This window comes from Phaenicophaeus curvirostris, chromosome 8, assembly GCF_032191515.1.
Source record: "Phaenicophaeus curvirostris isolate KB17595 chromosome 8, BPBGC_Pcur_1.0, whole genome shotgun sequence".
Classification (NCBI taxonomy): domain Eukaryota; kingdom Metazoa; phylum Chordata; class Aves; order Cuculiformes; family Cuculidae; genus Phaenicophaeus; species Phaenicophaeus curvirostris.
The window spans coordinates 27,538,948-27,563,130 of record NC_091399.1 but is presented as its reverse complement, the minus strand read 5'-3'; the positions used below and the strand labels follow the sequence as shown (position 1 = coordinate 27,563,130).

General features: G+C 50.7%; 1 protein-coding gene across 4 annotated transcripts in view; it reads right to left on the bottom strand.

Moving 5' to 3' along the window:
• ST3GAL3 (ST3 beta-galactoside alpha-2,3-sialyltransferase 3) overlaps nt 1-10,382 on the bottom strand; it is a 198,394-nt gene extending 188,012 nt beyond the window's left edge. The window contains exons 1-2 of one of the 4 annotated variants that reach the window (XM_069862975.1): nt 9,884-10,382; nt 4,943-5,087 (exon numbers count right to left, since the gene is read on the bottom strand). In XM_069862975.1, the coding sequence (XP_069719076.1) occupies nt 4,943-5,057 (115 nt within the window). In that variant the 5' untranslated portion in view covers nt 5,058-5,087; nt 9,884-10,382. Of the gene's footprint in view, nt 1-4,942; nt 5,117-9,883 lie in introns of those variants that run through there. The other 3 variants (XM_069862974.1, XM_069862976.1, XM_069862977.1) reach the window with 3 other exon arrangements.
• Between the last annotated feature and the right edge of the window lie 13,801 nt (nt 10,383-24,183).

The window sequence follows — 24,183 nt, the reverse complement described above, 5'->3', positions numbered from 1 at the left end:
ATAAAGGTTTGATTGCTTTTGATGGATTTAGTCTTTTTTTTTTTTTTTTTTTGCTGTGAGACTGGTTTCCATGGAAATGCAAGCAGACTAAAAACCTGCAAGCAGAAGTGAGTCAGTTTTCCCTGTTTATGTCTCCTCAGTTCCCATGGAAACAGACATTAAAAAAAATAATAATAAAAAGGATAAAGGTCCTGAAATACCTTCAGAAAATCTCTTCACAGAGCTTTATCTCTTTGTCTGCCTTTCCAGAATTAGAGTTGAAAATAACACAGAGCAACAGATGACATACTAGTGACTTGATTTCTGTAAGGAGATATCAACAGAACATACCTGGAGATGTTTCAGAAGCCACATTCAAAGTGACAAACTCAAAGTCTATAGCAACAAATAGTGTTCACACAGGGTTTGGCAAAAGTACCTAGGGTGGAGTATATACTTCTTTAAATTAATTCAATGGTAATGTAGATAGAAATACAATAGAGAACAAGGAAATAGCGTCACACTGCCCTTGTCCTCAGTACATTTCAGCTAAGGGGGGGATAAAAAGAAAAAAGCTGCCTTGGGGGAATAAGTCAAATATTTCCATAGCCAGGACATTTTTTAATGGAATCATTACTTCCTTACAACACATTAGTTTTTAAACTGCAAAATCAGCTATACACATAGCAGGTTAAGTAAAAAACATAAACATTAAATTTTAACATGATTATATTCTGTCCTTCAGTTATGGGTAAAAATGCACTCCTCCAAGCTGATAAAGCAAATCTAAGAGGCACTGTCAACAAGACTCCATCTCCCATCGTGCTTTTCAAAGATAATGTGGGGCACATTCCTCCGTGCTGTCTTGTTCACACTCAGAGATCGTAGAATCATAGAATAGTTTGGGTTGGGAGGGACCTTAAAGATCATCTAGTTCCAACCCCCTGCAATGGGCAGGGACATGTCCCACTAGATCAGGCTGCCCAAGGCCCTGTATGTATGAGTATATATTTGTATTTACTTCTTCACTCTTCATTCAGAGAACACCTTCCTTACTCCTCAGAACCAAATGCATCAGAGGAGATGAAAGGGGCAGTTCAGGGAGTTGTTGGGAAAGAGGCTGCAGCACCTCTCAGACCTTCAAAACCTGCTCTTATCACTATGATTACCATGTAAGAACTCCCTGAAAACTCAGTGCCCAGAAACACAATGAAAACTACAATTATCTGCTGCTTCAAGGTCCTTCTAGAGCATACAGAACAGCTACACCTGACACCAAACTTCTTATTTCCTTGTTTGTCTCTCACATCACATTATCAGTTCTACGTGCTTAGCACACCTCCACGCGACTCAACACTCCTAATGAGCAGGCTGCAGCATCTGTCGTTATTGCCTGTCTGGGAAGAACGTGCGAGGATGGTGTGCATCTCATACTGCTAGTGTTAGAGATTGAAGCTGCATTACAGAAATCAGGGAAGGAAAAAAAGAAAAAAAATAAAGCTTACTCCTGTTGTAAACACTGCCCACAGACTCCCAACGACCACCAGCCCTCCTGCACTCACACACAGTGCTACACATCACTCTTTCACGCTTTGCTGCTGCTCTAAGGACCCACCGACACGAAACAAGGGCAGCCAGCCGTGATACTCACTAAACGGATGAGAGAGGGGCATCAGCCACTGGAGGTTTGTCTGGAATTGAAGAAGCAGTTGAACTTAATTCAGCCTTAAACAGTTCACATTAGCTAAATTCAATCTATTCTTGTCACAAGAAAGATAAGCCTTAGAGAATAGTTTCCTATCCTCCTTTGTATTTTGGCAAGGTGTAGAGTCACAGAGTAAGAACAATCTCAGAACTCACTCAAGAAGGACAGATTTAAAGCTAAATGGTGAAGGTAAGAGAAATATTGATGTGTATCTTTACACATCAGAGGCTTAAATCTCCTTTCAGAGATTCAGAGGCTTAAATCTCCTTTCTTGGAGGTGTCAGAAGTACAAATAAATTAACTATTCACTTACTTTAGCAGATAGATATACAAATATCAAAGTCTCAGCACTAGATTCTTTAAGGAGTTACCAATTAAATTATCCATAAGAACATACGCGGGCATTTTCTAAAACATCAAGTGAACAAACCACACCAAGCAGCAAGTAAGTAGATCAAGTATTTTTCACCACACTCTGGCAAGTTCGTATGTGTTCGATATCAAATAGAGGTGTCAAGTTTACTAAAACCAGTCTCTGAAGAGATTGCAAGGGTGTCAGGTGGCAGGGTCAGCTTAGTTTCATGCCTCCTCCAGCACAAAGAGGGGAAGAGAGAAAAGATAAATGTGACTGCTGAAGCTAGGGAGTCGCTGTTACACAGAGTAGAGATACCAGTCACAAGAAAAGAGAAAATAATTCACTAAGGTAGCTTACATATAAACTCATAACCTACACATAAAGTCAATATTCTTAGATTATTAAGCACCCCAACAGAAACACATCTAACTGAGTTTTGCCTTTGGGGACGCCAGCGTTACGGCCTCAATCTTTAAGGCAATTTACAAGGTCACACACCGATCGTAATTCAGGAAATAAAGCACCAACAGCTATCGAGCATCACCTGTCTTGTGCACTGAACTGAGCAAGGCTCTCCCTCAGAAAACAGAAAGCATGACCGAGCCACGTAACATATTACATGTGCTCAAGGAAGTCTAATCATGGTTAAATGAGCAACTTGGATTCTGTCATTTGTTAACTTCCCAGTGCTTATTTATAGAAGCTTAACATTAAATCTCCATATCAAGTTTCCCAACACAGGCTTTCAAATTTGTATTTTATCTGTGTTAATTCCTCAAGTGTAAAATTACATGATGAGTAAACATGTTTAGATACACACAAAACTGAAGATCCTCTGAAAACGGGTATCACCTTAATGCTTTCCAAAAGTAATCACATAAAATTTTACCCTCTTACGCTAGACTGCTGCTGGCAAAATATTTAAAGGAGCTTCGCCTGATTTTTAAGACGCAATCCATAAAAGTATCTAGAAGAAAAGGAAAAATGGTGCAGCCTTTATCAACGATGATAACTGATAAAGGTCAGTAAGGTAAATCTTAAAACTAGCATTGTTGCATTGTGCAGGGTTGAAGAAGCTTAATGTGAGCACTGCAACTTCCAAGAATAAATGAAGTACATCTTTTACACACAAGCTTAGTGAAAAGGAGATAGACACTTTACAAAAAAAGTCTGACATCACCTCACAATGCTCCTGTCAGAACATCCTGGGTACCCGAAAGCAGCCACTCAACACTCAAGAGAAATTACTCTAATTAAGCTGCAACCTAGTCATCTTTCTGGGTAAAAGTGTTCCCTTTATAGAAATCCACAATGTTTGCATACAGATTTGTAACACTGCATGGCCAAGCAGTTACCAGAAAACTCCCCAGGGACTGATATCACATAGAGTAGGACATGGCACACAAAACTAAAGACACAAAAGACCAAAGAGGTGAAACTTGAAAAAATTTAGAACCCACTCCAGCACCTTGGTAGATGGCACATAAACACAAAGCTGCTCCGCATTTAACAAAGTTCACATACAAGGTATGGCCTGGAGGGGGTTTTTTTAAGGTCTTGGGGATTTCCAAGACAATTTCTGGTGGCATGAAGGAAGCAAAGGATGGCAGGTCGTATAATTCCATAATAGATGACCACGTGGTAGCAGATTTGGCAAAGCTGTTCTGTTAGCTACACTCTGTACTCGTTTTCATGCAGGGAGGATTTTCTGTACTTCACTGACAAAAGAGTTAGTTTTTTGAAGGTCACACTTAAGTTTTTTTGACTCTTTCTCTGAAGCACAAGAGAAGAAACAACTGAAGAAAAAATCCCTGCTCAGAAAAACACTACGCATCTCCTTTTACAAATTCAGTCTTCTGATACTTGTTGTAGAACAAGTACTGTTCCTAGCAGTCCTCCTGTCAAAATCACTGCATCAGTGCAAATGTCATATCCAAATCATTATCCGTCATCATGTCAAGCCTCTTAGACCATGCAAAACAAGATATGGACCATGTAGAGGTAGAAAACTATTAAAATTAATAAGCATTGAAGTAGAAACCTCCAGCAGCATGCACAGAAATGCAATACAGCGAAGATGGAACCTGACTGACAGCTTTTTGTCAGACAGCAAAACAATCCTTCTGGATCAGTGTTCCTCAGCCACAGACCCAGGGGCAACAGTCAGAGGAGGGAATTGTTTTCTTGTTTTTGTAATTTCAATAAACAATTCTCACATGCAAGCAAGAAAGCAATCAACACAACAAAAACTAAGAGCAGCAACTGAGCAATCAAACCTCAGCCTAGTTTATATCTCATTGCAACTCAAACCTCCTATGGCACTACTGCACAGTACAATCCTCAGATCGTATCCAATGAGGTCAGATGTCTCTTTGGACTTAAAAAGGTTGAGAAACATCATTTTAGATGGCAGATAGTTGGCAGATAACACGGAAGATAAATGGAAGATGAAGATTTCTGAAGGACAAAGTAAGATGATGAGATAACCAGCAGATATAATTATAGAAAGAAATTAAAATCCACCAGAGGAAAAAAAAAACACACTTGTCTTAAATATTTTAAAACATACAGAAAGAATTGGGGAGCAAAAGCCTCAGCACACAAACTCCTTATCTTGACAATTAGGAATCATAAACTGACACAGACTATTCTAAGAACGGAAGTCTGTAATACTAGATTTATAGAGCATGAACCTGCTATCATATCCAGTAATAAAGTAAAGCCATAAAGAACATTAGGTAATCACAAATTCAAGCCCTTAAGTATACTAAAACCTCCAGCATTTGATAGGGCTTGATCATATCCCTCTGATAATACTAAGTCATAACCACCTCGGTGCTACTGCAACTACTTGAAAGATGTTTTAAGGAGCTCAGAGACAGTTACAAGGTGTTCATACTTACTTGAATCCTCCCATCTGAGAAGGTGCAACTTCCAAGCCGAATAGTACAGAAATCCCAGTACCAGGAAGAGGCAGAGGGCTAGCAGCAGGTTACGCATGAACACCAACAGTCCCATCTTCACATTAATTCTGCTCTCCTACATGACCTGGGAAAGAAAAACAGGTTGAGGCAAGGAGCCACCTTCTCCCACAGCCATCCCTCCACAACATGCCATTTCATACCCACAACGATGCACAGATCATCAAATCACAGAATGGTTTGGGTTGGAAGGGAAGTTAAAGCCCATCCAGTTCCAATTCCTCTGCCACAAGCAGGGACACCTCCCACCGGATCAAGTTGCTCCAAGCCCCATCCAACCTGGCTTTGAACATCTCCAGGGATGGGGCTGCCACAACTTCTCCAGCCACCTGGGGCTCACCACCCTCACAGGAAAACATTTCATCCTAATTACCTCATCTCAATCTCCTCTCTTTCAGTTTAAAACTGTTCCTCTTCGTCCTGTCCCTGCACTCCCTGATCAAGAGTCCCTCCCTAGCTTTCCCGGAGCCCCTTTCAGAGCTGGAAGCTGCTCTAAGCTCTCCTTGGAGCTTCCTCTTCTCCAGGCTGAACAACCTCAACTCTCTCAGCCTGTCCTCGTACGGCAGGTTCTCCAGCCCTCGGGTCATCTCCGTGGCCTCCTCTGGACCCGCTCCAACAGCTCCACGTCCTCCGAGGACTCCAGAACTGAACGCAGGACTCCAGGTGAGGTCCCACGAGATCCAAACCCGTGGTCTCCACAAGGCAACACCCACCCACCCCCTGGAATAACCACACCGCAACACTGGAATAAGAACCACCACCCCAAGCACCTGCTCTGGCTTTGGTCTCAAGGGCAAGAGCCGCTCTGGGGCAGCCGGTGGGTGCTGCCAGGAGCTGCTCCCCGATCCCAACTCTGCCGTGATCCACTCCCTGTTGCAGTCGGATTCCCTCCTGCCCAGTGGGGATCTGCTCTAAGCTCTTTGTCCTGCCAGGATCCGCTCCCTGCTGCACCGGGATCCGCTCCCAGCTCCTGCCAAACCAGGATCCACTCCCTGCTTCACCAGGATCTGCTCCCAGCTGCACCGGGATCCGCTCCCAGCTCCTGCTGCACCGGGACCAGCTCCCAGCTCTCCACCTCTCCAGGATCTGCTCCTCCTTGCACCGGGATATGCTCCTTCTGCACCGGGACCAGCTCCCAGCTCTCCACCCCTCCAGGATCCCCTCCTCCCTGCACCGGGATCCGCTCCTCCTTGCACCGGGATCAGCTCCCAGCTCTCCACCCCTCCTTCCTGCACCGGTATCTGCTCCCAGGTGCACCGAGATCTGCTCCTTCTGCACCGGGACCAGCTCCCAGCTCTCCACCTCTCCAGGATCCCCTCCTCCCTGCACCGGGATCAGCTCCCAAGCTCTCCAGCCCTCCGGGATCCGCTCCCCGCTGCACCGGGCTCGGTTCCCCCCCGCCTCGGTGCTCCTTCCCCGCTGCTCACCGGTGCGCGCTGGGCGCGGCGCTGCCGGCCCCCGTGGGCGGCCAGGGGTCTGGGGGCTGCGGGCGCCGCCATGCCGGGCGCAGCGGGAGCGGCCGCGGCCGCCGCGGTTGGCAGGGGGCGCGGCGGGAGCCAATGACGGGGCGCGGGGGGCGGGGCGGCGCGCGACAACCCTCCCGCATAGCGGCCGCCGCGGGCCAATGGGGCGGCGCGGGGCGCGCGCGCGGCCAATGGCGGCGGGGAGGGGGGGGGGGGGGGGGCCGGGAGAGGAGGGGGCGGGAGGGAGGGGAGGGGGCTGCGGCGCGCGCGTGCGCGGAACGGAGGGGCTCCCCCCCTTCAACCTCCCGCAGAGCGCTGCCCCGGCACCCCCAGGGGCACCAGCGGGTCCAGGGAGGTTCTTCTGCCTCTGTACTCGGCACTGGTGAGACCGCTCCTCGAATCCTGTGTTCAGTCCGGGGCCCCTCACCACAAGAAGGATGTTGAGGCTCTGGAGAGAGTCCAGAGAAGAGCAACGAAGCTGGTGAAGGGGCTGGAGAACAGGCCTTATGAGGAACGGCTGAGAGAGCTGGGGGTGTTTAGCCTGGAGAAGAGGAGGCTGAGGAGAGACCTCATTGCTCTCTACAACTACCTGAGAGGAGGGTGTGGAGAGGAGGGAGCTGGGCTCTTCTCCCAAGTGACAGGGGACAGGATGAGAGGGAATGGCCTCAAGCTCCACCAGGGGAGGTTCAGGCTGGACATTAGGAAAAAATTTTTCACAAAAAGGGTCATTGGGCACTGGCGGAGGCCGCCCAGGGAAGGGGTTGAGTCACCTTCCCTGGAGGTGTTTAAGGCACGGGTGGATGAGGTGCTGAGGGACATGGTTTAGTGATTGATGGGAATGGTTGGACTCGATGATCCAGTGGATCTTTTCCAACCTGGTGATTCTATGATACCACTTGGATAGCACAGGGCCAGCTAAGCTCTAGCCAAGCCCGCTCCCCAGCACTTGGCGAGTGGCAAATCCCATGCAGGTCGCAGGTGGAGTTGCTGGGGGCTCATGCAACCTCACTTTCACAGCTAGAAATCCCACTTTGTGTTCAGCAGGAGTGAAGTCAGTGCAAGCTGGCTGCAAGAGTGACAGCCATGCAGCCCGGCTCACAGAGCTGCCACACACCTCCACGGAGACAAGTGCTGCGCTGACATCCCATTAGGGGTTTTTTGGATGCCAGTAACAGCTTCTAGATGCAGCACAGGAGCTGAACAGACTCTTGCCAACACACAGGTATCACTGGCACCAATAACCCCTCAAGGAAGTGCATGGAGAGGTCCAAGACCGCATCCCCATCCATCTCCAGGTCTGCCCCTGCCACCACTGACCCCGACTCCCCAGGGCTGATCTGCTGGGGCTACTGGTTGCGCTCGCCCAGCCAAGACACCTTCTTTCCCTCCAGCTTCTCAGTGAGCCGGTGGCTAGGGCAGGGTTGGGCAGCCTCCTGCGCGGGCCCTCACTCTACTGCTGGGCTGATTTCCTCCAATAACCCACCAACTCCTGCACCGTGTTGCATCTGGCTGGAGCCCAGCTTTGCTTTACAAACACTTGCTTTATGCCTGCTCCTCTCTTTGCCTCCTCATCCCTGCAGCCACACCAAGCCAGAGCTCTTCTCACTGCCTCAGCCCCCTCCATGCTCTGGCAACACAGAGCTGTCTGTGATGCAAATCTCTGACCATCCTCAAACCCCACCGCCCCGACTCTACCACTTGCATGCTCAGAGTTTAAACCCTGCAATCCACAGGCACAGTGGGTGATTTGATTTCCATGATGAGATAAGCAGGAACCCACATCGTGAAGCCAAATAACAACAAGGCTGGGGCTTGCTCCTGAGCCTGTGTTTGTCACTCAAGAAACTCTACCCTCCGTTATCAGGTGTCAGCGTGCTGGAAAGAGCCCAGGATGAAGTCATGCTTCTTGCCAGGCTGGAAAAAACCTCGGGAAGTGAGTGCCATTCACTATGGAATCAGGTACCAGCTCCCAGCAGCTGTCTAACGGCCACGAGATGAATTAAGGCAATGAATAGCGGAATGATTTGGTTCAAGTAGCAGGGCTTCAGTCTGAACATGTTGCTACTTAGCTTACACGTTTCATTTGCAGGCAGATGTCAAGCTGGATGTTGCTAGGAGATCAACAGCAGGGGAATAATTAAGTCTGATTAAATCCTATCATATTGCTATGCCGCTTTCCAGAATGCTCTGGAGCTTTTCAAAGCCAAACTGACCAAATGGAAGGGCAAAAGCTGCATGCAGTGCATCCTGCTTGACAAATCCCCACTTGCAGCCAACCCCCTGAGCCCGTGGCTGCCCATGAGCGTGCAGAGCAGTTCCTGCAGCAATGCTGGCCACGAGCTGGGTGAAAAAATAAGTTATCTGGCAGAGAGTATGGCTGGGGCTGTGCTAGCAGGTAACACAGGACAGTCAGGACTGGTCGCTACCTGGAGCGGGCAGTGAGGGGTCCTACACCTCATGTCCCTGCATCAACCCTACGTGCTGCTTTGGGACATTCACGTCACACTAGGCACAACCCAGTGGCCTCGGCACATATAGTGCACATGGGTCAAAGCTGTGCAAGAGGCCAGGCACCGGTTCAGCTGCTCACATCCCCTGTGGAGCTTGAGCTTGTGGAGGTGGCCATGAGGAAAGCTTCCTCCAGAAGGAGCCCCACTGGGGTGTGCCAAAATTACTCTGCAAGTGAACCTCACGCGTGTTGCTGAGCACCACAGGGCGTTTCCGCTGAAATGATGCCTTCTTGCTTTTATCATTCATGGTGGCTGAGCCGTGTATTATATGGGGTGACACATAAAGGTAAATCATGGCTACAGGTGCTTTTCCAATCAGTAAATAAAGTTATGCTGTAACTGTCTGTCCTGATTGCCGAACACACACACGTCAGCCTCCAGGCTCTCGGTAGCAAGACTGCTAATCTCAGTTTGACTCTCTGCTCTATAAAAATTCTCATTCTCTTACTCACACTGTAACCCTTCCCCCCAAATTACATGTCCTCAAATCAGATCTAATACTAATTAATGTAGTACTTTATTATTAATTAAATACCACTAAACACCACAGCAAAGATCTCTATCCAGCCTTTACTGGAAAGAGATTACCTCAGCTGATGCACAGGCTCAGGGAATCCAATCTGAGCTGTAAAACACTCGTATTTAATCTTTATCTCACTGGCCAAACTTGTTTCATCGCACACACTCATTACATATTATTCTTAAACGCAGGCTCTGAGTGCTATCAGTCTGTGGATGGCACTTAACATTTCTGGTGCTTTGGCTGCTCTAAGAACGGAAATGTTAAACAGCATCAGCAGTCCCACATGAAACAAGCTAAAACAAGACAAACTTGGCTGAAAAATTCTGCCACCCTCTAGATATTTTCAAGAGCAAAGAGTCACACTTACCACTACGGGTGCAGATAAACACCCGGAGCCTGTCCGAACAGCTCCCCACATGTGCTGCCTCACCAGACCGTGTTTCCCAGGGTCTTCCTCAGCTGAAGCGACCCAATGGATCTGCCTGACACGCGGCTGTACGAGAGCAAGCAGCCGGCCAGCACAACACCCAGCAGTTCATCTCCTTGCGTTAATTCCAATACGCTGTGTTTGTTGCACATATATTTTCCAGGAAAGGAGGTAGGCTTGATTGGAAGACAAGTGTTGGAGACTCCCACTTTTCTGGGTCTGTTTCAGGAGTCCCTCACCCTCACGTTCAGAAGAGCATCCCACATCCCTGCGTCTGCCATCAGCTTGCAGACATACCGTTTTGTTCTGTCTTCTGCTTGAATAAAGAGTCTTTCAGAGCCTGGCATTTTCTCTTTGTGACACTACACATATGCTGGAAGCAAACCCCCTCTCATCCATCTTCATCTGATAAGCTAAATATACCGAGTTGCCTAATTCTCTGACTGCCAGGCTTTTCCTCCCACCCTCAAGCCATTTTTTGCATTTCTGCTCTATACAGCTTCTCTGATTTTCCTGAATCCTTTTCAAGATGTAGAATCCCACAAGGATTCTCTAATGCTTTGACACAGAAATTAAATCTGTCTTTTCCTATTCTCTGCCTCGAACGACTGTGTTGGTCCTTTCTCCCATTGCATTAGAGTAATCATTAAGGCAGGATTGTCCCAGATCTTTCCCAGATCCACTGCTGTGGGTGGGTTGGAGCAGCCTGGGCTGGCCGGCACATCTCAGCTTCACATCTAGGACACTGACATGTGGAGCTGGGTGGTGGGGGACGTCTCCACTCCCGCACACCTCCCTCGCTCGTTCCCTGTCCCTAGATCACAGATGTCATGGCTGCTTCTCCAGCAGCATCCCAGTCTGCAGGATTCAATGCCTGCAGGTCCTTGGGTGGCCAAGAGACTGTCTGCAGGCAGAGCCCAGTGGGTTTTCCCTCTGGCTGGTGGTTGTTTTGCTCAGGCAGCCAGTGCCCATGGCCCATCCGTCCAGCCCCCACCACAGGGGGAAGAGGTGCCACGTTTGTGGGGGGATTAGGGAGCTGATTCTGGCAGGTGGGAGCGAGGTTTGCTAAGCCCCAGTGAGATCTCCAGGACCACATGCCCCAGCTCTCAGTAAGTGACTGTGCTGGGAAACAGAGGAGAGCACAGAATCAAGGGGTGCCTGCTGGCATCCAGACAGGCTTGTGTGCAATGTCAGGGAAATATATCACAACATCTCTCGATGTTTTACCCAACCGGCTGTCAGTGACAGCCGTGACTGAGGAATCTGGTGCCCTGCTTAGTGACTGGGCTGCGCACCGTGAAAACCGCTTCTCAAAAGTAATAACCTGGGTGGAGTTTCCACCTTTAATTCTGCCTCTTAAAGAAATCGGCTCAAAGAGCCTGTGTACGTCAGCCTTTCAAAGGGGTTTCTGTCTCCCCAGCAGCCCCCTCAGTAAAGCCCACCTGGGACCTGGGAAGGAAACTGGGAATCTTTCCCCGTCCACGTGTCACCATCGGCTATCACAGTGCGCTGCCTTGTGCTGGTGCTGCAGGAACTTGGAAGAAGCCCAGCTCTGTCTGTGCCTACACTGCCTCTCTGGAGCCAGGAGCACAAACTGGATTGCTGCCCTCAAGTTCCTGAGGCGATTGCTGGATAAACCTGAATTTCAGAGCTGGTCAGAGCTATAACGGCCATGAATCCCAATGGGCTCACCCCAAGCCTTCCCACAAGGCATTGTCCCATCCCCTTTTGTGCCACAAAAACATCTGAAAGAGGCAGGCAGGTAACGTCCAGCCACTGCCTCCTCTCCAACAGGCATGACAGGACTGACCCCATCTCACATGCTGTCGTGGAGGGAAGGCAATTGGGCACAGCAGCAGAACACTGAGACACTGCAGCTCCCCAGGACGGCCACGTTCAAGCCACGAGCCCAGATAATGTGCAAACAACATTTTGATAACATAACAATGAGTTCCCCTGAACACATGTTAATCTTTAACAAATACTTGGCTAGCAGGCAGCCAGCGTAATTCAAAAAGCCAAAGCAATGTGCAGAGAAACAACAGAGAGAGGCAGACTGCCACTGGGGAGGTGAAAGCCCAGCTAAGGGCATCCCGAGTGCTGGGTTACACAGCAAGGACCTTGCAGGGAAATTCCTCCCCGGGCAAAAGGAAGGGTCAGACTGGTGAGAGCAGATGCATTTATACAGCACACTTCAGCTTTTCCACTGCCATCAATGATGACAGAGGATTTTAATTAAAAATATGTATTATAAAGAATTAGTAAGGCTCACGATAGATTAACTACGTGCATTAACAGCTACATTTTGAGATCTGTCAGTGAGCCAAGTCTCAATGGGGAAACATCAACAACAGGGAGCATACCCAGACCTCCAGTGACCCTTTCCTGGCCTGGTGCCACTTAAGAGTTTTTAAAATTAATCGTCTCGAGGTCAAGGTGAAGGCTTACAATTGTGGCTGATAAAATACTGAACAGGCTGTTTGCTGCTACAGTGTGAGCCGAACAACCTGATAAAACTATCACAAGCCAAGGCACAGTAATGAGCTGCAAAGGAAAGTTCTTGGGAACGGAGAGGACAAACTGTACCGCAGGGTGGAGGATCTCCTGGAAAGTAGGAGGTGGGGAGAATTAAGGGAAAAAAGTGAGAAAAGAGAGAGCTGTCCCCACAGACGACGGCTGCTATGAGATTCCAGCACAGCGCTTTGGCTCCGAGAGCCGTGAGCCAGAGGCGTGTGGAGAGGATTTCCAAGCAGATGCATGGCCGTGCTCGTGCCTCTCTACAGCTCCAGCAAAGCCAACTTGATGCCTGGTCCAACTCTCCAGACTTCACAGCAGACACTGAAACCCCAAGGAGCAGAATCACCACCGCAAAAAAGGGCTTGGAAATGCAGCACATAAAGCTGCGTGAGATGAGAAGAGCACAGGCTACTCCACTGTCGCAGCAGAAGGTCTCCTGTCAGCATGTCAGAGGGAAGCGCGGGGTCTGAAATTGGGGAGTTAAACATAGGAAAATCCAAGTTAAAGATGGGAAAACTCAAGAAATTAAGTACATTTCTTTGCAGCACAGTTGCTGAAGGCTGCAGGGGCAGCCATCCTCAGCGTGCAGCAGCTTGCAGATCAGAATAGATAGTCTCAAGTTTTAATTTAATGTTTTTATATCTGTAGCTTAGCTGCCACATGGTCATTCTTGCCGTTTCACCCTGATCCCTACACAACCCTGTGTTCACCTCTCCTTCCCAGATGCATGCGGGGAAGCTTGTCTCCTGTCCAAACAGCTCCAACAGCAAAGAGGAGGCCAGGAGTGATTCCTGCATGCTGGAGAAGGCAGTGGGGACGGCGCAGAGAGGCTCAGCTTGAGGACCCTCTTGTTGACTCGCTCTTCCAGTTCATGGACATGGTTTTCTGAAACCAGGCATGACACAGCCTGACCTGGCTCCTGGCATTACACTGCTCTCAAGTGCAGGCACATTGCCAGCCCTTTACCCCAGGAACGCCACGTTTCCAGCCTGGAGCTTTGCTAATTGATTGCACTGGAGCAAGCAAGACCTCATGCGCCTTCAGCTGGCCCATTGTGGTGATGGAGCCACATGGCCACAGGGTTTTCAACCTGAACCCCATCTTATCTCCACTGCTTCCAAATGCCTGGTGAACTAAAGTCTCTGAGCCTGAGTAACGCGCCAGTGCTCTTCACACAACACAGCAACCAGCTCTGTTGCTCACACTGGTCTCTCCCACACATGCCCAAGCAAGCTGGTATCAAAACCTACAGCAGAAGTGAGTTCTGCTGGTTCAGTCCCCACTTCAGGTTTACAAATCTCCCCCACTTATGTCCTTCTGATCTCTTCCCCACATGCCCCAAGGAAATAGCTGCAAGCCAGTGCCAGCGCAGTGAGCTGCATTCCCACAGCAGCCAAGTTGTGCCCGGTTTGAAATGTCATGATGTCATTTGTCACGATTTCAGACACAAGTCATGGCCATGTGCCCTTTTTTTGCCAGGCTGGCGCAGGCTGTGGCATAGCCCAGGTACGAGCCTGTATCTTTGGAATAAACTATTTCACATTGCCTTTGTTGGCCCCATTTCTTGCATGACTTGTTACAAAAATCATCAGTTTTGCAACATGACCTGTGCAGGTTGTACTGCAGGGCAGTGGGCTGTGCTGCTGTGGTGAGCAGCTCTCAGGGCACATCTCCTCTGCAGAGCCACCAGGCTGCACCCCACGTGTGGGTGAGTGACCCGTCTTGAAACCCTCTACAATACCCCAAGTGACATCAAAACCTCCCAGAGTGTCAGTCCATGTGCCCAGAGCAAAGATGCTCTTTGCAGCACCCCATCACCTGCTCACCCAAGACCTGGGCAACTGGGATGCTTTGGGAAGGGACCAAGGAGGTGCGAGGGAGCTCGGGTGGGGTCAAGGAGAGGCAATGGGAGGGAAAGGAAAGGGCCAGACAACTCTGACCTTTCACAAATCCTGGAATCCCCAGGAAGGAGATGCCCGACCTGCCGGTGCTTCACCCACAGAGCATGAAAACGGTTGCTTAGCATGGGGTGCTGGGCTGGCAGGGGCACAGCCGAGGTAGCCCCACCGTGCCCCAGTGCTTGCCCTGCTCCCAGGTGCTGAGGCTTGTCTGATCTTTCTTGAGAAAGGAAGGAAGGGGAGGCCAGTGTGGGAGGGTGGAGGGGCTGAGTGCGTGGGTTTGCACCACACTGCAGGATGTGGCCACGTTGTCGTGCTCTGATGTGGGGCATGAGCACAACGTGCTTTGGAGATTCGGCATCTACAGCAACTTGTGTATCCTTGCATCCGCTTTGCGTAACAAGGAGTTAGCGCAACTGAGGAAAGCGCCTCTGGGTGTTATGTTTGCTGGTAGGACACGGGCTAACAGCAGCCATTAGGAGGCAACTACCAGCCACAGGCAGGGGATACAGAGCGGGTGCTGCTGCAGCACAGCAAACCTCTCCAGGTCCATCATCAGCATTCACACAATCCTATAGTGGCACTGGATCCACTTGTAGCAAAAAGGATCCTAAACAGCGGGTGCGCAGATCTGCCAGCCACAGGGGACTCTGTCCATCCCAGCAGCCACCGGGGAACAGCCAGGCTACCAGGACATATAATCATCAAGGTTGGAAAAGACCTCTGAGATCATCAAGTCCAACCGTCAGCCCAACGCCACCGCACCTACTAATCCATGTCCCAAAGTGCCACATCTACATTTTTTGAATGCCTCCATGGAAGAAGACTCTACCACTTCCCCAGGCAGCCCATTCCAACGCTTCACCACTCTTTTACTAAAAGAAAGTTTTCCTAACCTCCAATCTAAATCTCCCCCGGCATAACCTGAGGCCATTTCCCCTCATGCTATCACTCGTTACTTGGGAGAAGAGTCCAGCACCCACCTTTCTACAACCTCCTTTTAGGTAGTCACAGAAAGTGATGAGGTCTCCCTTCAGCTGCTCCTCCTAAGACTTGTGCTCCAGCTTCTTCACCAGCTTTGTTGCTCTAGGTCACTCAATTCCCACACACTGCAGCCTGGCAACAGCTGCAGCTCCCCCAACCCAGCCACAGGAAGGCAGGGACAGAGCTCAGCCTCTCCAGCAAAGCTTCCTCATCCTGCCTCCCCTAGGAACCAGCTCCCTGTGTCACAGTAGAAGGAGTCCGAACTTTCTGCAGCCACCACCTGAACCACCACTAGGCTGAGAGGCTGGCAGGTCCACAGAGGCCAGCAGAGGAGGCTGCTCAGAACTGGAGCTTTCCAGGGCTCAGCATCCAGTTGAGAGAGGTTCACATCCGCAGCAGGACCAGCCCTTCCAGCACAAGAGCAGGAGGAGCTTACTACATCAAGGTGTTAGTACCAATGACATCCTCCCTGATGGACTGATTCCTGGTGGATGGGATAGATTAGCACGGCTGATTTGTGCGGCTACCCAGACAGGTCCTTGTTTGGAATCCAGCATTTACAACCCATCTGGGTTGATTTGAGAACCCTGGTGTGAAGCTGGGCACAGCAGCCTGCCCCAGCCCAGCTTCCCTCTGACCCAGCCATAGACCTGGCACTGCTGGGTTCACTGGGCTTTTCCCTGCCTCCACCAGCACCCAGCCCCGGCTTGGCGTTGTCACCTCCCAGCAGCAATGGGTCACTGCATGTGCCCAGAGCATCAGGCACCCGATTCATGCCAGGTATCACCAGCAGTGCTCTGAGATCAGCTGGAGACAAGCCTGGCCAAGGGGGCAGCCTCCTGCCCCAGAGCTCCTGTCCTCCAGTGTCTGACCCCAGAGTCACCTCTGACTCTCATCACTCTCTCCTGCCAGCTGTGCCTCTACCCCTGGGTCTGCCCAAAATGGGAGGGTTTGATCCTTTCCTTTGTAACAATTTCCTGAGTCTCAGAGCCTACAGAAAGGCCTCTCAGCTAAAGGGGCTCCCCATTTCTGCGACAGCAAGTGACAATATGCAAGCATGTCACTACCCATGCTTCCATCCCAAAGACTCCATCAGACACCTCCCTCCTTTTCCTTCACAACCCAGAACACACCTGCAAGCTCAATAGCCTGTGGGATCTGGGGTATTCATTAACCTGCTCTCTCAAGAGGAGAAGGATGGAGGAATTCTGCACCATCAGGTGCTCCCAGCAAGCCCCAAGCCCCAGCACACGGGCAACGCTGTCTTTCCTGCAGGGCTGGCTGTGGCTCCAGCCCCCTGACACAACAGCCCCGAGCAGCCTTGCCAGAGGCCCACGCTCCTCCTATTGCACCAGGCAGCTGCAGCTGGGAAAAGAATCTCATGATCCGGATGCGGGGCAAGGCTGTCATCTCTCCCTCATCAGCACAGCCAGGCCTAAAAATATCCCAGGAGTGGGCTGATGGTGGTTGAGCTACATCTCCATTAAGCAGATGAAATGGCTCATTCCTGTCAGAGTGCCCGGGGCAGCACCAGCTCCTCTGCTCTGTACGAGCTATGCCCTGGCAATCCCCGAAGTGGTGGCATTGCTGGGACAGGGCTTGGCACAGGGGCTGTCCCAGCCAGGGGAAACAGGCAGCTCCACAGGGATCACCCCCCAAAGGTGCACAGGACCGAGCAGGGCAGAAAAGAGAGAAACAGGGAATTTCACAGCCCACTGCCATGAACCCGAAAAATGATGCTCCTCAGACACCTCACGACAAATCAAAAATGTACCTAGGCAGCCAAAGTGACAGCACAGTGGGACAGGGAGCTGGAGGGCAAGTTGGCAAAACAGCAGCAGCAGGAAAGTAACCTCAGCCCATGGGGAAAAGCTGAAGAAGAAGAAGAGATATCCAGGAATAGGACTGGTCTTCCACCCTGCAACACCCAGGCAAAGGGGAAAGTTGTCCACTCCTCCCATCTCCGAATGTCCTAAACCTCCAGGGCCTGACAGCAAGCAGGGCTGCTGATGCTGAGCCTCAAGAAAGCATCCACCTGATAAACCCGACTGAGTGCGGAAAGGAGCAGAGACGCTGCTGGAGGAGCCAGGAGGGATGTGCCAGCTCTTGTAGGAATGACTTGCAGGATAAGAGCACAAGCTGAGCCGCGAGCAGAGTTGCTGGTTGTGGCACAGCCCCGTGGCCAGCAGGCAGAGCCCATGGAGATACTGGTGGCTCAGGGCAGGAGGGAGGGCTGTGGGGGGAAGGCAAGTACAGCCTCGTCAGAGCTGCATGACACCCCAGCATTCCCAGGAGAGCTGCTGCCCAGTGGTAGCCATGCTTGGGGCAGGGTAAGCGCTGGCCGCACAGGGCTGCCTTTCTCATCAGCAAGAGGCTTCTTCAGGGTGGAGCTCTATGGACTAGGAGTCCAGGATCATGCAGGGGTTGACAAACTTCCACCTGGTTGCTCCGCCAGCTGCCATCTGAGCTGTCCTTGCCCACCAATCCCACCGGCAGCCGTGTCATCCCTCTGTACCAGTCTCATTCCGCTCATTCCAGAGCTGGTTGGCAAAATACCTGTCCACTCTCCTTTCAAAGCAACAGCACACGGGGCACAAGATCTTACTGCCCAACCCAGCAACCCACAGCCACCTCCAGTATGCATTTCACTAGACCAAAAGCAACCTCTGCATTCCCCGCTGCTGTGCATGGAGCACGTCGGCACCCATGTGGGCTCTCCAGCAAGGTCCTCTGGCCTCCAGGATCCCAGTCCCAGGGCCCCTTGCAGCCAATGCCACCATCACCACTGCTGGTCAGCTGCTGGAGACCCCCATGTGCACCCAGTGCACGGACAGCAACTGCTCCCTGCCCTGAGGCACAAGCCCTGCCACCCCATCTGGATGTCCTGCGGTGCAGTGCCGTCCAAGAGGAACCACCTGCTGCTCCAGCTCACCCACCGATGTCACCCTAGCCTGCCTGGTGTCCCCAAGATGTCACAAGCATCCTGACCACAAACCTGAAGTGCCACCAAACCCTCTGCACCCCGTGCTGAACTTTGGTCACAGCTCAGCCCAGCAAGACAATGCCACCAGCACAGCTGAACCTCCTGGGCTGGTGAGCCAGGGCCAAGGCCGCACTGCCCGGGCAGCACCTCCCAGAGGAATACATTCCAGACACAAACCTGTCTCACCTCTCCCTGCACTGGGACCCTTGCCAGCTCCCAGAGCCTGCACAGAGTTGTCCTCAGGGAGCCGAGACCTGAACAACCTCACCTGCTGCTTCAAGGGTTGCAGGACAGGTTGTGCTGGGAAAGGGGCACCAGGCAGGGCCAGGCATCCTTCACTGGGAGCAGGAAAAAGCCTCCCCCAGCAGGTACCAGGCACCTCCCCAAAGGGCCACACAAGGGTTCTTCCATCCAGCAGCTCCTGTAAGGACTGAGGTGCCTCAGCCTGCCCAGAGAAGGGGTGAGAATGAGCTGTGGGAGGTGAAGACAGCCCGGCCTCCAGGAATTGCCCCACAGCCTGGCCCTGCACCTCTTGCTGGGAACCATCCACACGGTCTCAGCTCAGCCAGTGCAGGACCGGAGGCTGCTTGGTTGCAGTGTCTGCACAGCTGGGAAGGGACTGATCCAGGTCCCTCAGGGCCACTCCCTCAAACTGACAGAAGCTGGGGGACACAGGCAAGCAGGAGGGACCCTGAGCAGCTGCCTCAAGCAGCGTGGTCCAGGGCAGAGGAGCAGGAGCTCCTGGGGAAAGAACCCCCAGCATGCTGGTGCCAAGCAATGACCCACTGAGGCTAAGAGACCAGCCCAGAAAAGGCAGGGCAGTGGGACAAGACCTCACTACCCTGCAACCCCCTTAAGAACAGCTTGTTTGGAGAAGCCCTGGGCTCAGCTGGTGAAGGTGAGGAGCAAGGAGCGCTTCCTCGAGCTGGCCCATCAGGTGCTGACGTGCCTGGCTTCCAGCCCAGCAGCTCGGAGCCACGCGGCTCCCATGAAGGCTGCCTTTCTTCTCCCTGCCACACAGTCCTTGGCAGCCCCTCAGCCGCTCCAGCTGCGGAGGGAGAAGAGCCAAGGTCTGGTTTTCTGTCCCTATCCCCTTGCCAGGTTCTGCACAGCACCGAGGGCCCAGCTTGGGGCCTCCCCACTGGGGGCAGAGCTGCAGACCCCTGCTCCGACAGCGATCCACAAGGAGCCTTTGCCTCCAACCAGGGAGAAAGAGCAAGGCTGGCACCAGTCCCACTACAAGGACGGCCAAGGGTCTCAGCAGGACGACCTGTGTTACCTCTCCGCAGGCAAGGGAGAAAGGCAGAATTAGAGCATTAGCTGCCCTGCAAGTCCCTGCAGATACCAGCTGTTAAATGGCGTTTGGAAACGTCGATCCAGCTGGAAACAGGAAAGTCAGAGAGGACTCAGAACAGACTCCGGCTGCCAGCACAACTGCTCCCTTCATCCTGCTCAGCCTGGACAAGGAAAAGCAGCCTGGGCAGCTGCCCACCACAGGCAACCACAGCTCCAACCAGCCAGACTGTAGAGCCCTTTGATGTAGCTGTTCCTCATCACCGATGTCCTTGCTCTCGGAGAACAGCCCCGTATCTCCAGCACCAGGCACCACTCCTATTTTCCACAGAACTGGCTGCAAGCAATAGGTTCTCTGTAGGTGCAACCTGCAGCCAGTCAGCACCCACCACCCACGCTAAAGGCCCCTACGTCCTGCACCCAGCTTGTGGCTATCAGTAATGGAAGTCTGAGTTAACCCCTGCTGTGAGGATAGGCACAAAAAATAACCCCAAAGATGCAGAGCTACTGAATTCAAGAGAAGCAGCAGCACTTAAGGAGATGAGAGTCCAAGTGTATTAACCAACATGAACTCACGTTCGCATCCATCTGATCCCCATGCTTGTGCCTTCTCTGGAGGTTCATGGGTAACACACACACTGTTTCCTTAAACTCAGCAAGACTGTGGACTCGATTCATTGTACTTCTTGAAGCAGCTTGCTTTGTTCTGTAGGCATTTTGGTGAAGTCACTGAGGTGAAAGGCTCTGGACCAGGAGCACGCCGGGGCACCCTTACTGATGAGGCAAACCATGCTGAAACCATGAAGGGAACAGTGCAAAGAAAGAGAGGTTACCACGGCCACCCACCCCAGTGGGAAGGAGAGGACTTTGGAGGCGTGATGGCTCTGACTAGACATGGGCAGGGACAGGAGTGAAAGCAACCAATCCTCCTCATAAAAGAGCAGCTCTTTAGGGAGCACCAAGACCACAAGTGCCGCAAGCTGGATGGACAAACAGGACCTGGCGTGTCAAAAGGGTGTGGTGCATCAGTTTGCGTGGCACTTCACCCTCCTTGCATGCCCTGCCTACGTGCATCCCCTCTCCTGGCTCTAGGGAGTAACTCAACTAGTTACCATCCTCCCAGGAGAGGATCTAGCTACGGTTTCCACTCACCCAAAAGCCATCATCAGAAAGAATGCGGTGACCCAGCTGGAGCTCCCATGCAAACTGGTTGGACTGGATGAGCTTAGAGGTCTTTTCCAACCTCAGTGATTCTATGACTCTATAGCCTGGCTGCAAAGACTGGTTTCTCCTAACTCTATGCGGAAGACTTCAGCCTGGGTATGGAAACACAGCAGCACACCAGCCCTCCACCTTGCCTACTGCCTGTGAGGAAGCAGCTCTTCCTTCAGCCAGCGGTGTGGATAAAGATGAGAGCATCCCAGTTCCTGGGGTGCTGAGTCTTCCTGCAACGTGTGGGGCCCGCGCTGGGTATACCAGGCAGCGGCTCACGTGGGACCAACTCCCCCAGCTAAGGCATCAGAGCCCAGACAGCAGCCCTTTTTAATTTCTCTCTTGCATTGTGTACCAAAGGTGTTCACAGCCCACTAGAACCATTCATAAAAGGGACGTCTTCCCTTAAATGCAGAACTAGAAGCCAAGGACTCCTCTTTTCAGGCTCTCCTATCTCCACTCGGTTTTGTCTAGAGATTAACATGCATTCTCCACCATTTTCATATTTTTTTTTCCAGTACCATCCCACACATTTCCCTCACTCGCTGGCTGCTGCCAGGACCGTTTTGACTTCAGCATTGTCACATTACTCACGCTGCAGCAAGGAGGCGGTGGTGGCGTTTCTGCAGGGATCTGCCTCAGGTTCCTCAGAAGACAGCAACCAGGCAAGTATCTCCCATTCCTCTGCTGACCGTTCTGGTGAGGTCAAAGGAAACTACTGAGATGCACCCTCAGCGTTGCTCATCACTGGGACCAAACAACAGCACACTCACCTCATCTGCAGCCTGGTACTCTTCACTCATCCAAAGGAGAAATCTAAAGCTGCTGGGCAGTTCTTAAAGTGATGCAAAGAAATGAAGAAAGGTCTTGGGAAAAGAGGAAAAAGGCTTATTTTGACTTTTAGCAATATCCTACAGTGAACCTAAACTACTACACACTTCGCACTACCCGAAGTGCATACGCTGAAAGGTTCTGTGCAACGTCTACAAATTTGTCAGGGAAAAGGAGACGTTAATGTTTTCCTAAACTAAAAAAGCTGGATCCAGGAATACTCAGCCCTTGAGGCTCTAAAGATATGGGCAGAAATACTGCTACAATGAATAAGCAATTTACTCAAGGTCGCTCGGTGCATCAGTAGCAAAAATCTCTGAGCTAAGGTAGAAGAATCTCCTTTCCCTGACTGCCAGTTCAGCAAGTCTTAACCAGCACCGTGAAATCCAAGAGCCAACAACAAAGTGAAGAGCAGAGCAGACTGACTCTGCACCCAGGTCAGGTTTTCTGATGACTCCTCTTCTGGCACTACCACTCTCAGCTACAAAGGGAATCTAAGGCAACTCGGCTCTTACTGTAGATGTCTCAGGTCTGCATTTCGACGAGGAAGGATGACTCTGGGGCTCTGCCCATGTTCTCATTGAACAGCCCTGCTGGACCAAGTCCTTAAACTCTGCTTAGTGGCTCTGAAAGACATTTGAGAACTCACTGGATAAGCATGAAGGAGATGAGTACTAGAAAGGAATAACGCTAGTAGAAAAATTAGAAGCATGGTGAGAATTTCCAAGTTACACTGCTTTAGTTCTTAAATTAGTCTACAGATCATCCATTTTGAAAGTAGATTTATTACTTGATCAAATTGAAAACAACACACAGGCTACCAGAGTCTTGATTTCATCCCATGTTTGCATTAAAAAAAACAACCCCCAACTGCAGACGTGTCAGACAACAGGAGCCCAGTTGGAGAATGGAAGAACAGAGATGCATTGGAAGCCTTGGGATACATGGCTACACTTCTCAAACAGTTTAGAATCAATTCAACCCAGCTCAAAACACCGGGAAGAGAGAAGGAGCAAGGAGAATGGATCCTACTACTGATGGTACTGTCTCTGGTCATCTAAGGGGTCTGCTGATGGAGAAAGAAGGTCTCTTAGAAGTCCAGTCACAGGCAGAAACATGACTGCAATCAGGTGTTATACAAAGAATACAGTTGCCTTTTTAAACCTTATAAAAAAAGTAATCGCTGGCTTGCCAAGCCCATCCTGAATTATGCGCAAGCCAGTATTTGTTTATATTAAAAATGCTTTACGGGTCCAACCTGAACCAGTCACAGATGAAAGCTTCATGAAAAGTGAGGTCTATTGCTGGCAGCATCACATGCAACAGACCTAGTGAAGGGCTACCAGAGCTCCCGTGTGGCACATTGAGCACGATTTCCTACTGAACACATTCAAGAAGCACCTGCCTAGCTGATATTCTGGCCCCTTGCCCTCATGGGAATGAGGCTGTAAGAGATAAACACACTTCCAAAAACAAACCACTGGAGAAAATTATTATCAGTCAAGATCAAAGCACAGGTAACGGAAAGCGTATGTACCTTTGAAACAGCTGCTCTGTAAAGAGCTTTTATTGCTACCTGTCATACTTCAAGCCATAAAACCAATTGTTTTTTCAAAGTCAAATAACATTGACCCCTCAAACACCAGGGTCACCAAGTTTAAGTTCACGGAGAGAAGCCGCAACGCAGTTCAATCACTGCAGTAGGTAAAGTAAGCTCACACTTGAATGATGCAGCACAAAAACTGACGGGAAAACTGGCAAGGCCCTTTGACTCAGAGTGCAGGATGGCAGCGGTTTCCGACACAGTGCAGCCAACTGACAAGAGCAAATCTGGAGCCCACAGAAAATGCAGCACAACAGAGCTCTTCTTCCAGAAGAAATACCAGGCACAGGAGCTCTTGAAAGTCACTCAATACTGTTAGAGGTGGGTGGCAAAACCTGCTGCAGTTGAACAACAGCACTCCAAACAAATCCAGCTGCTTTGTACTGAGTCACTGGTTTAAGATGAAGCTGTTGAGCCAGGTGTTGCAGCATAGGTAGCACAGGGCACCTGAAAGGTGCATTTAAGTTATATGGCAGTTTGGGAAGAAAGCCTGAACACAGGTACCTTTTCTCTGGAGGGAGAATGGCAGATGATACAGAAAGTGTATTTTTCAGTCATATACAGGTAGTGTTGAGCCTATGAGAAGTTAATACCAACTCTTAAGATACACTAACAGAACGCAGGCGAATTTGTTAAGACCCTGCCAGCTCTTCTCCACGTTTGCTCACAGAATATCACTTCACAGAGGCTTATGAACAGGCTACGACATCAAAGTGCAGCTTCATTCCCATTGCCTCACCCAGAGTACCTGCAGCTACTTAAGACTCCGGTCTTAACAGATCCTCATTCTACCAAGCCCACTATCCCGTTCATCAGAAAGCATCTTAATACCCTGAGATCAGGAGTTTTGAACATGGGAGAAAAACAAACAAAAAAAACCACAAAGGAAAGCCGCTATCTCCTTTCAGAATCTGTAAGC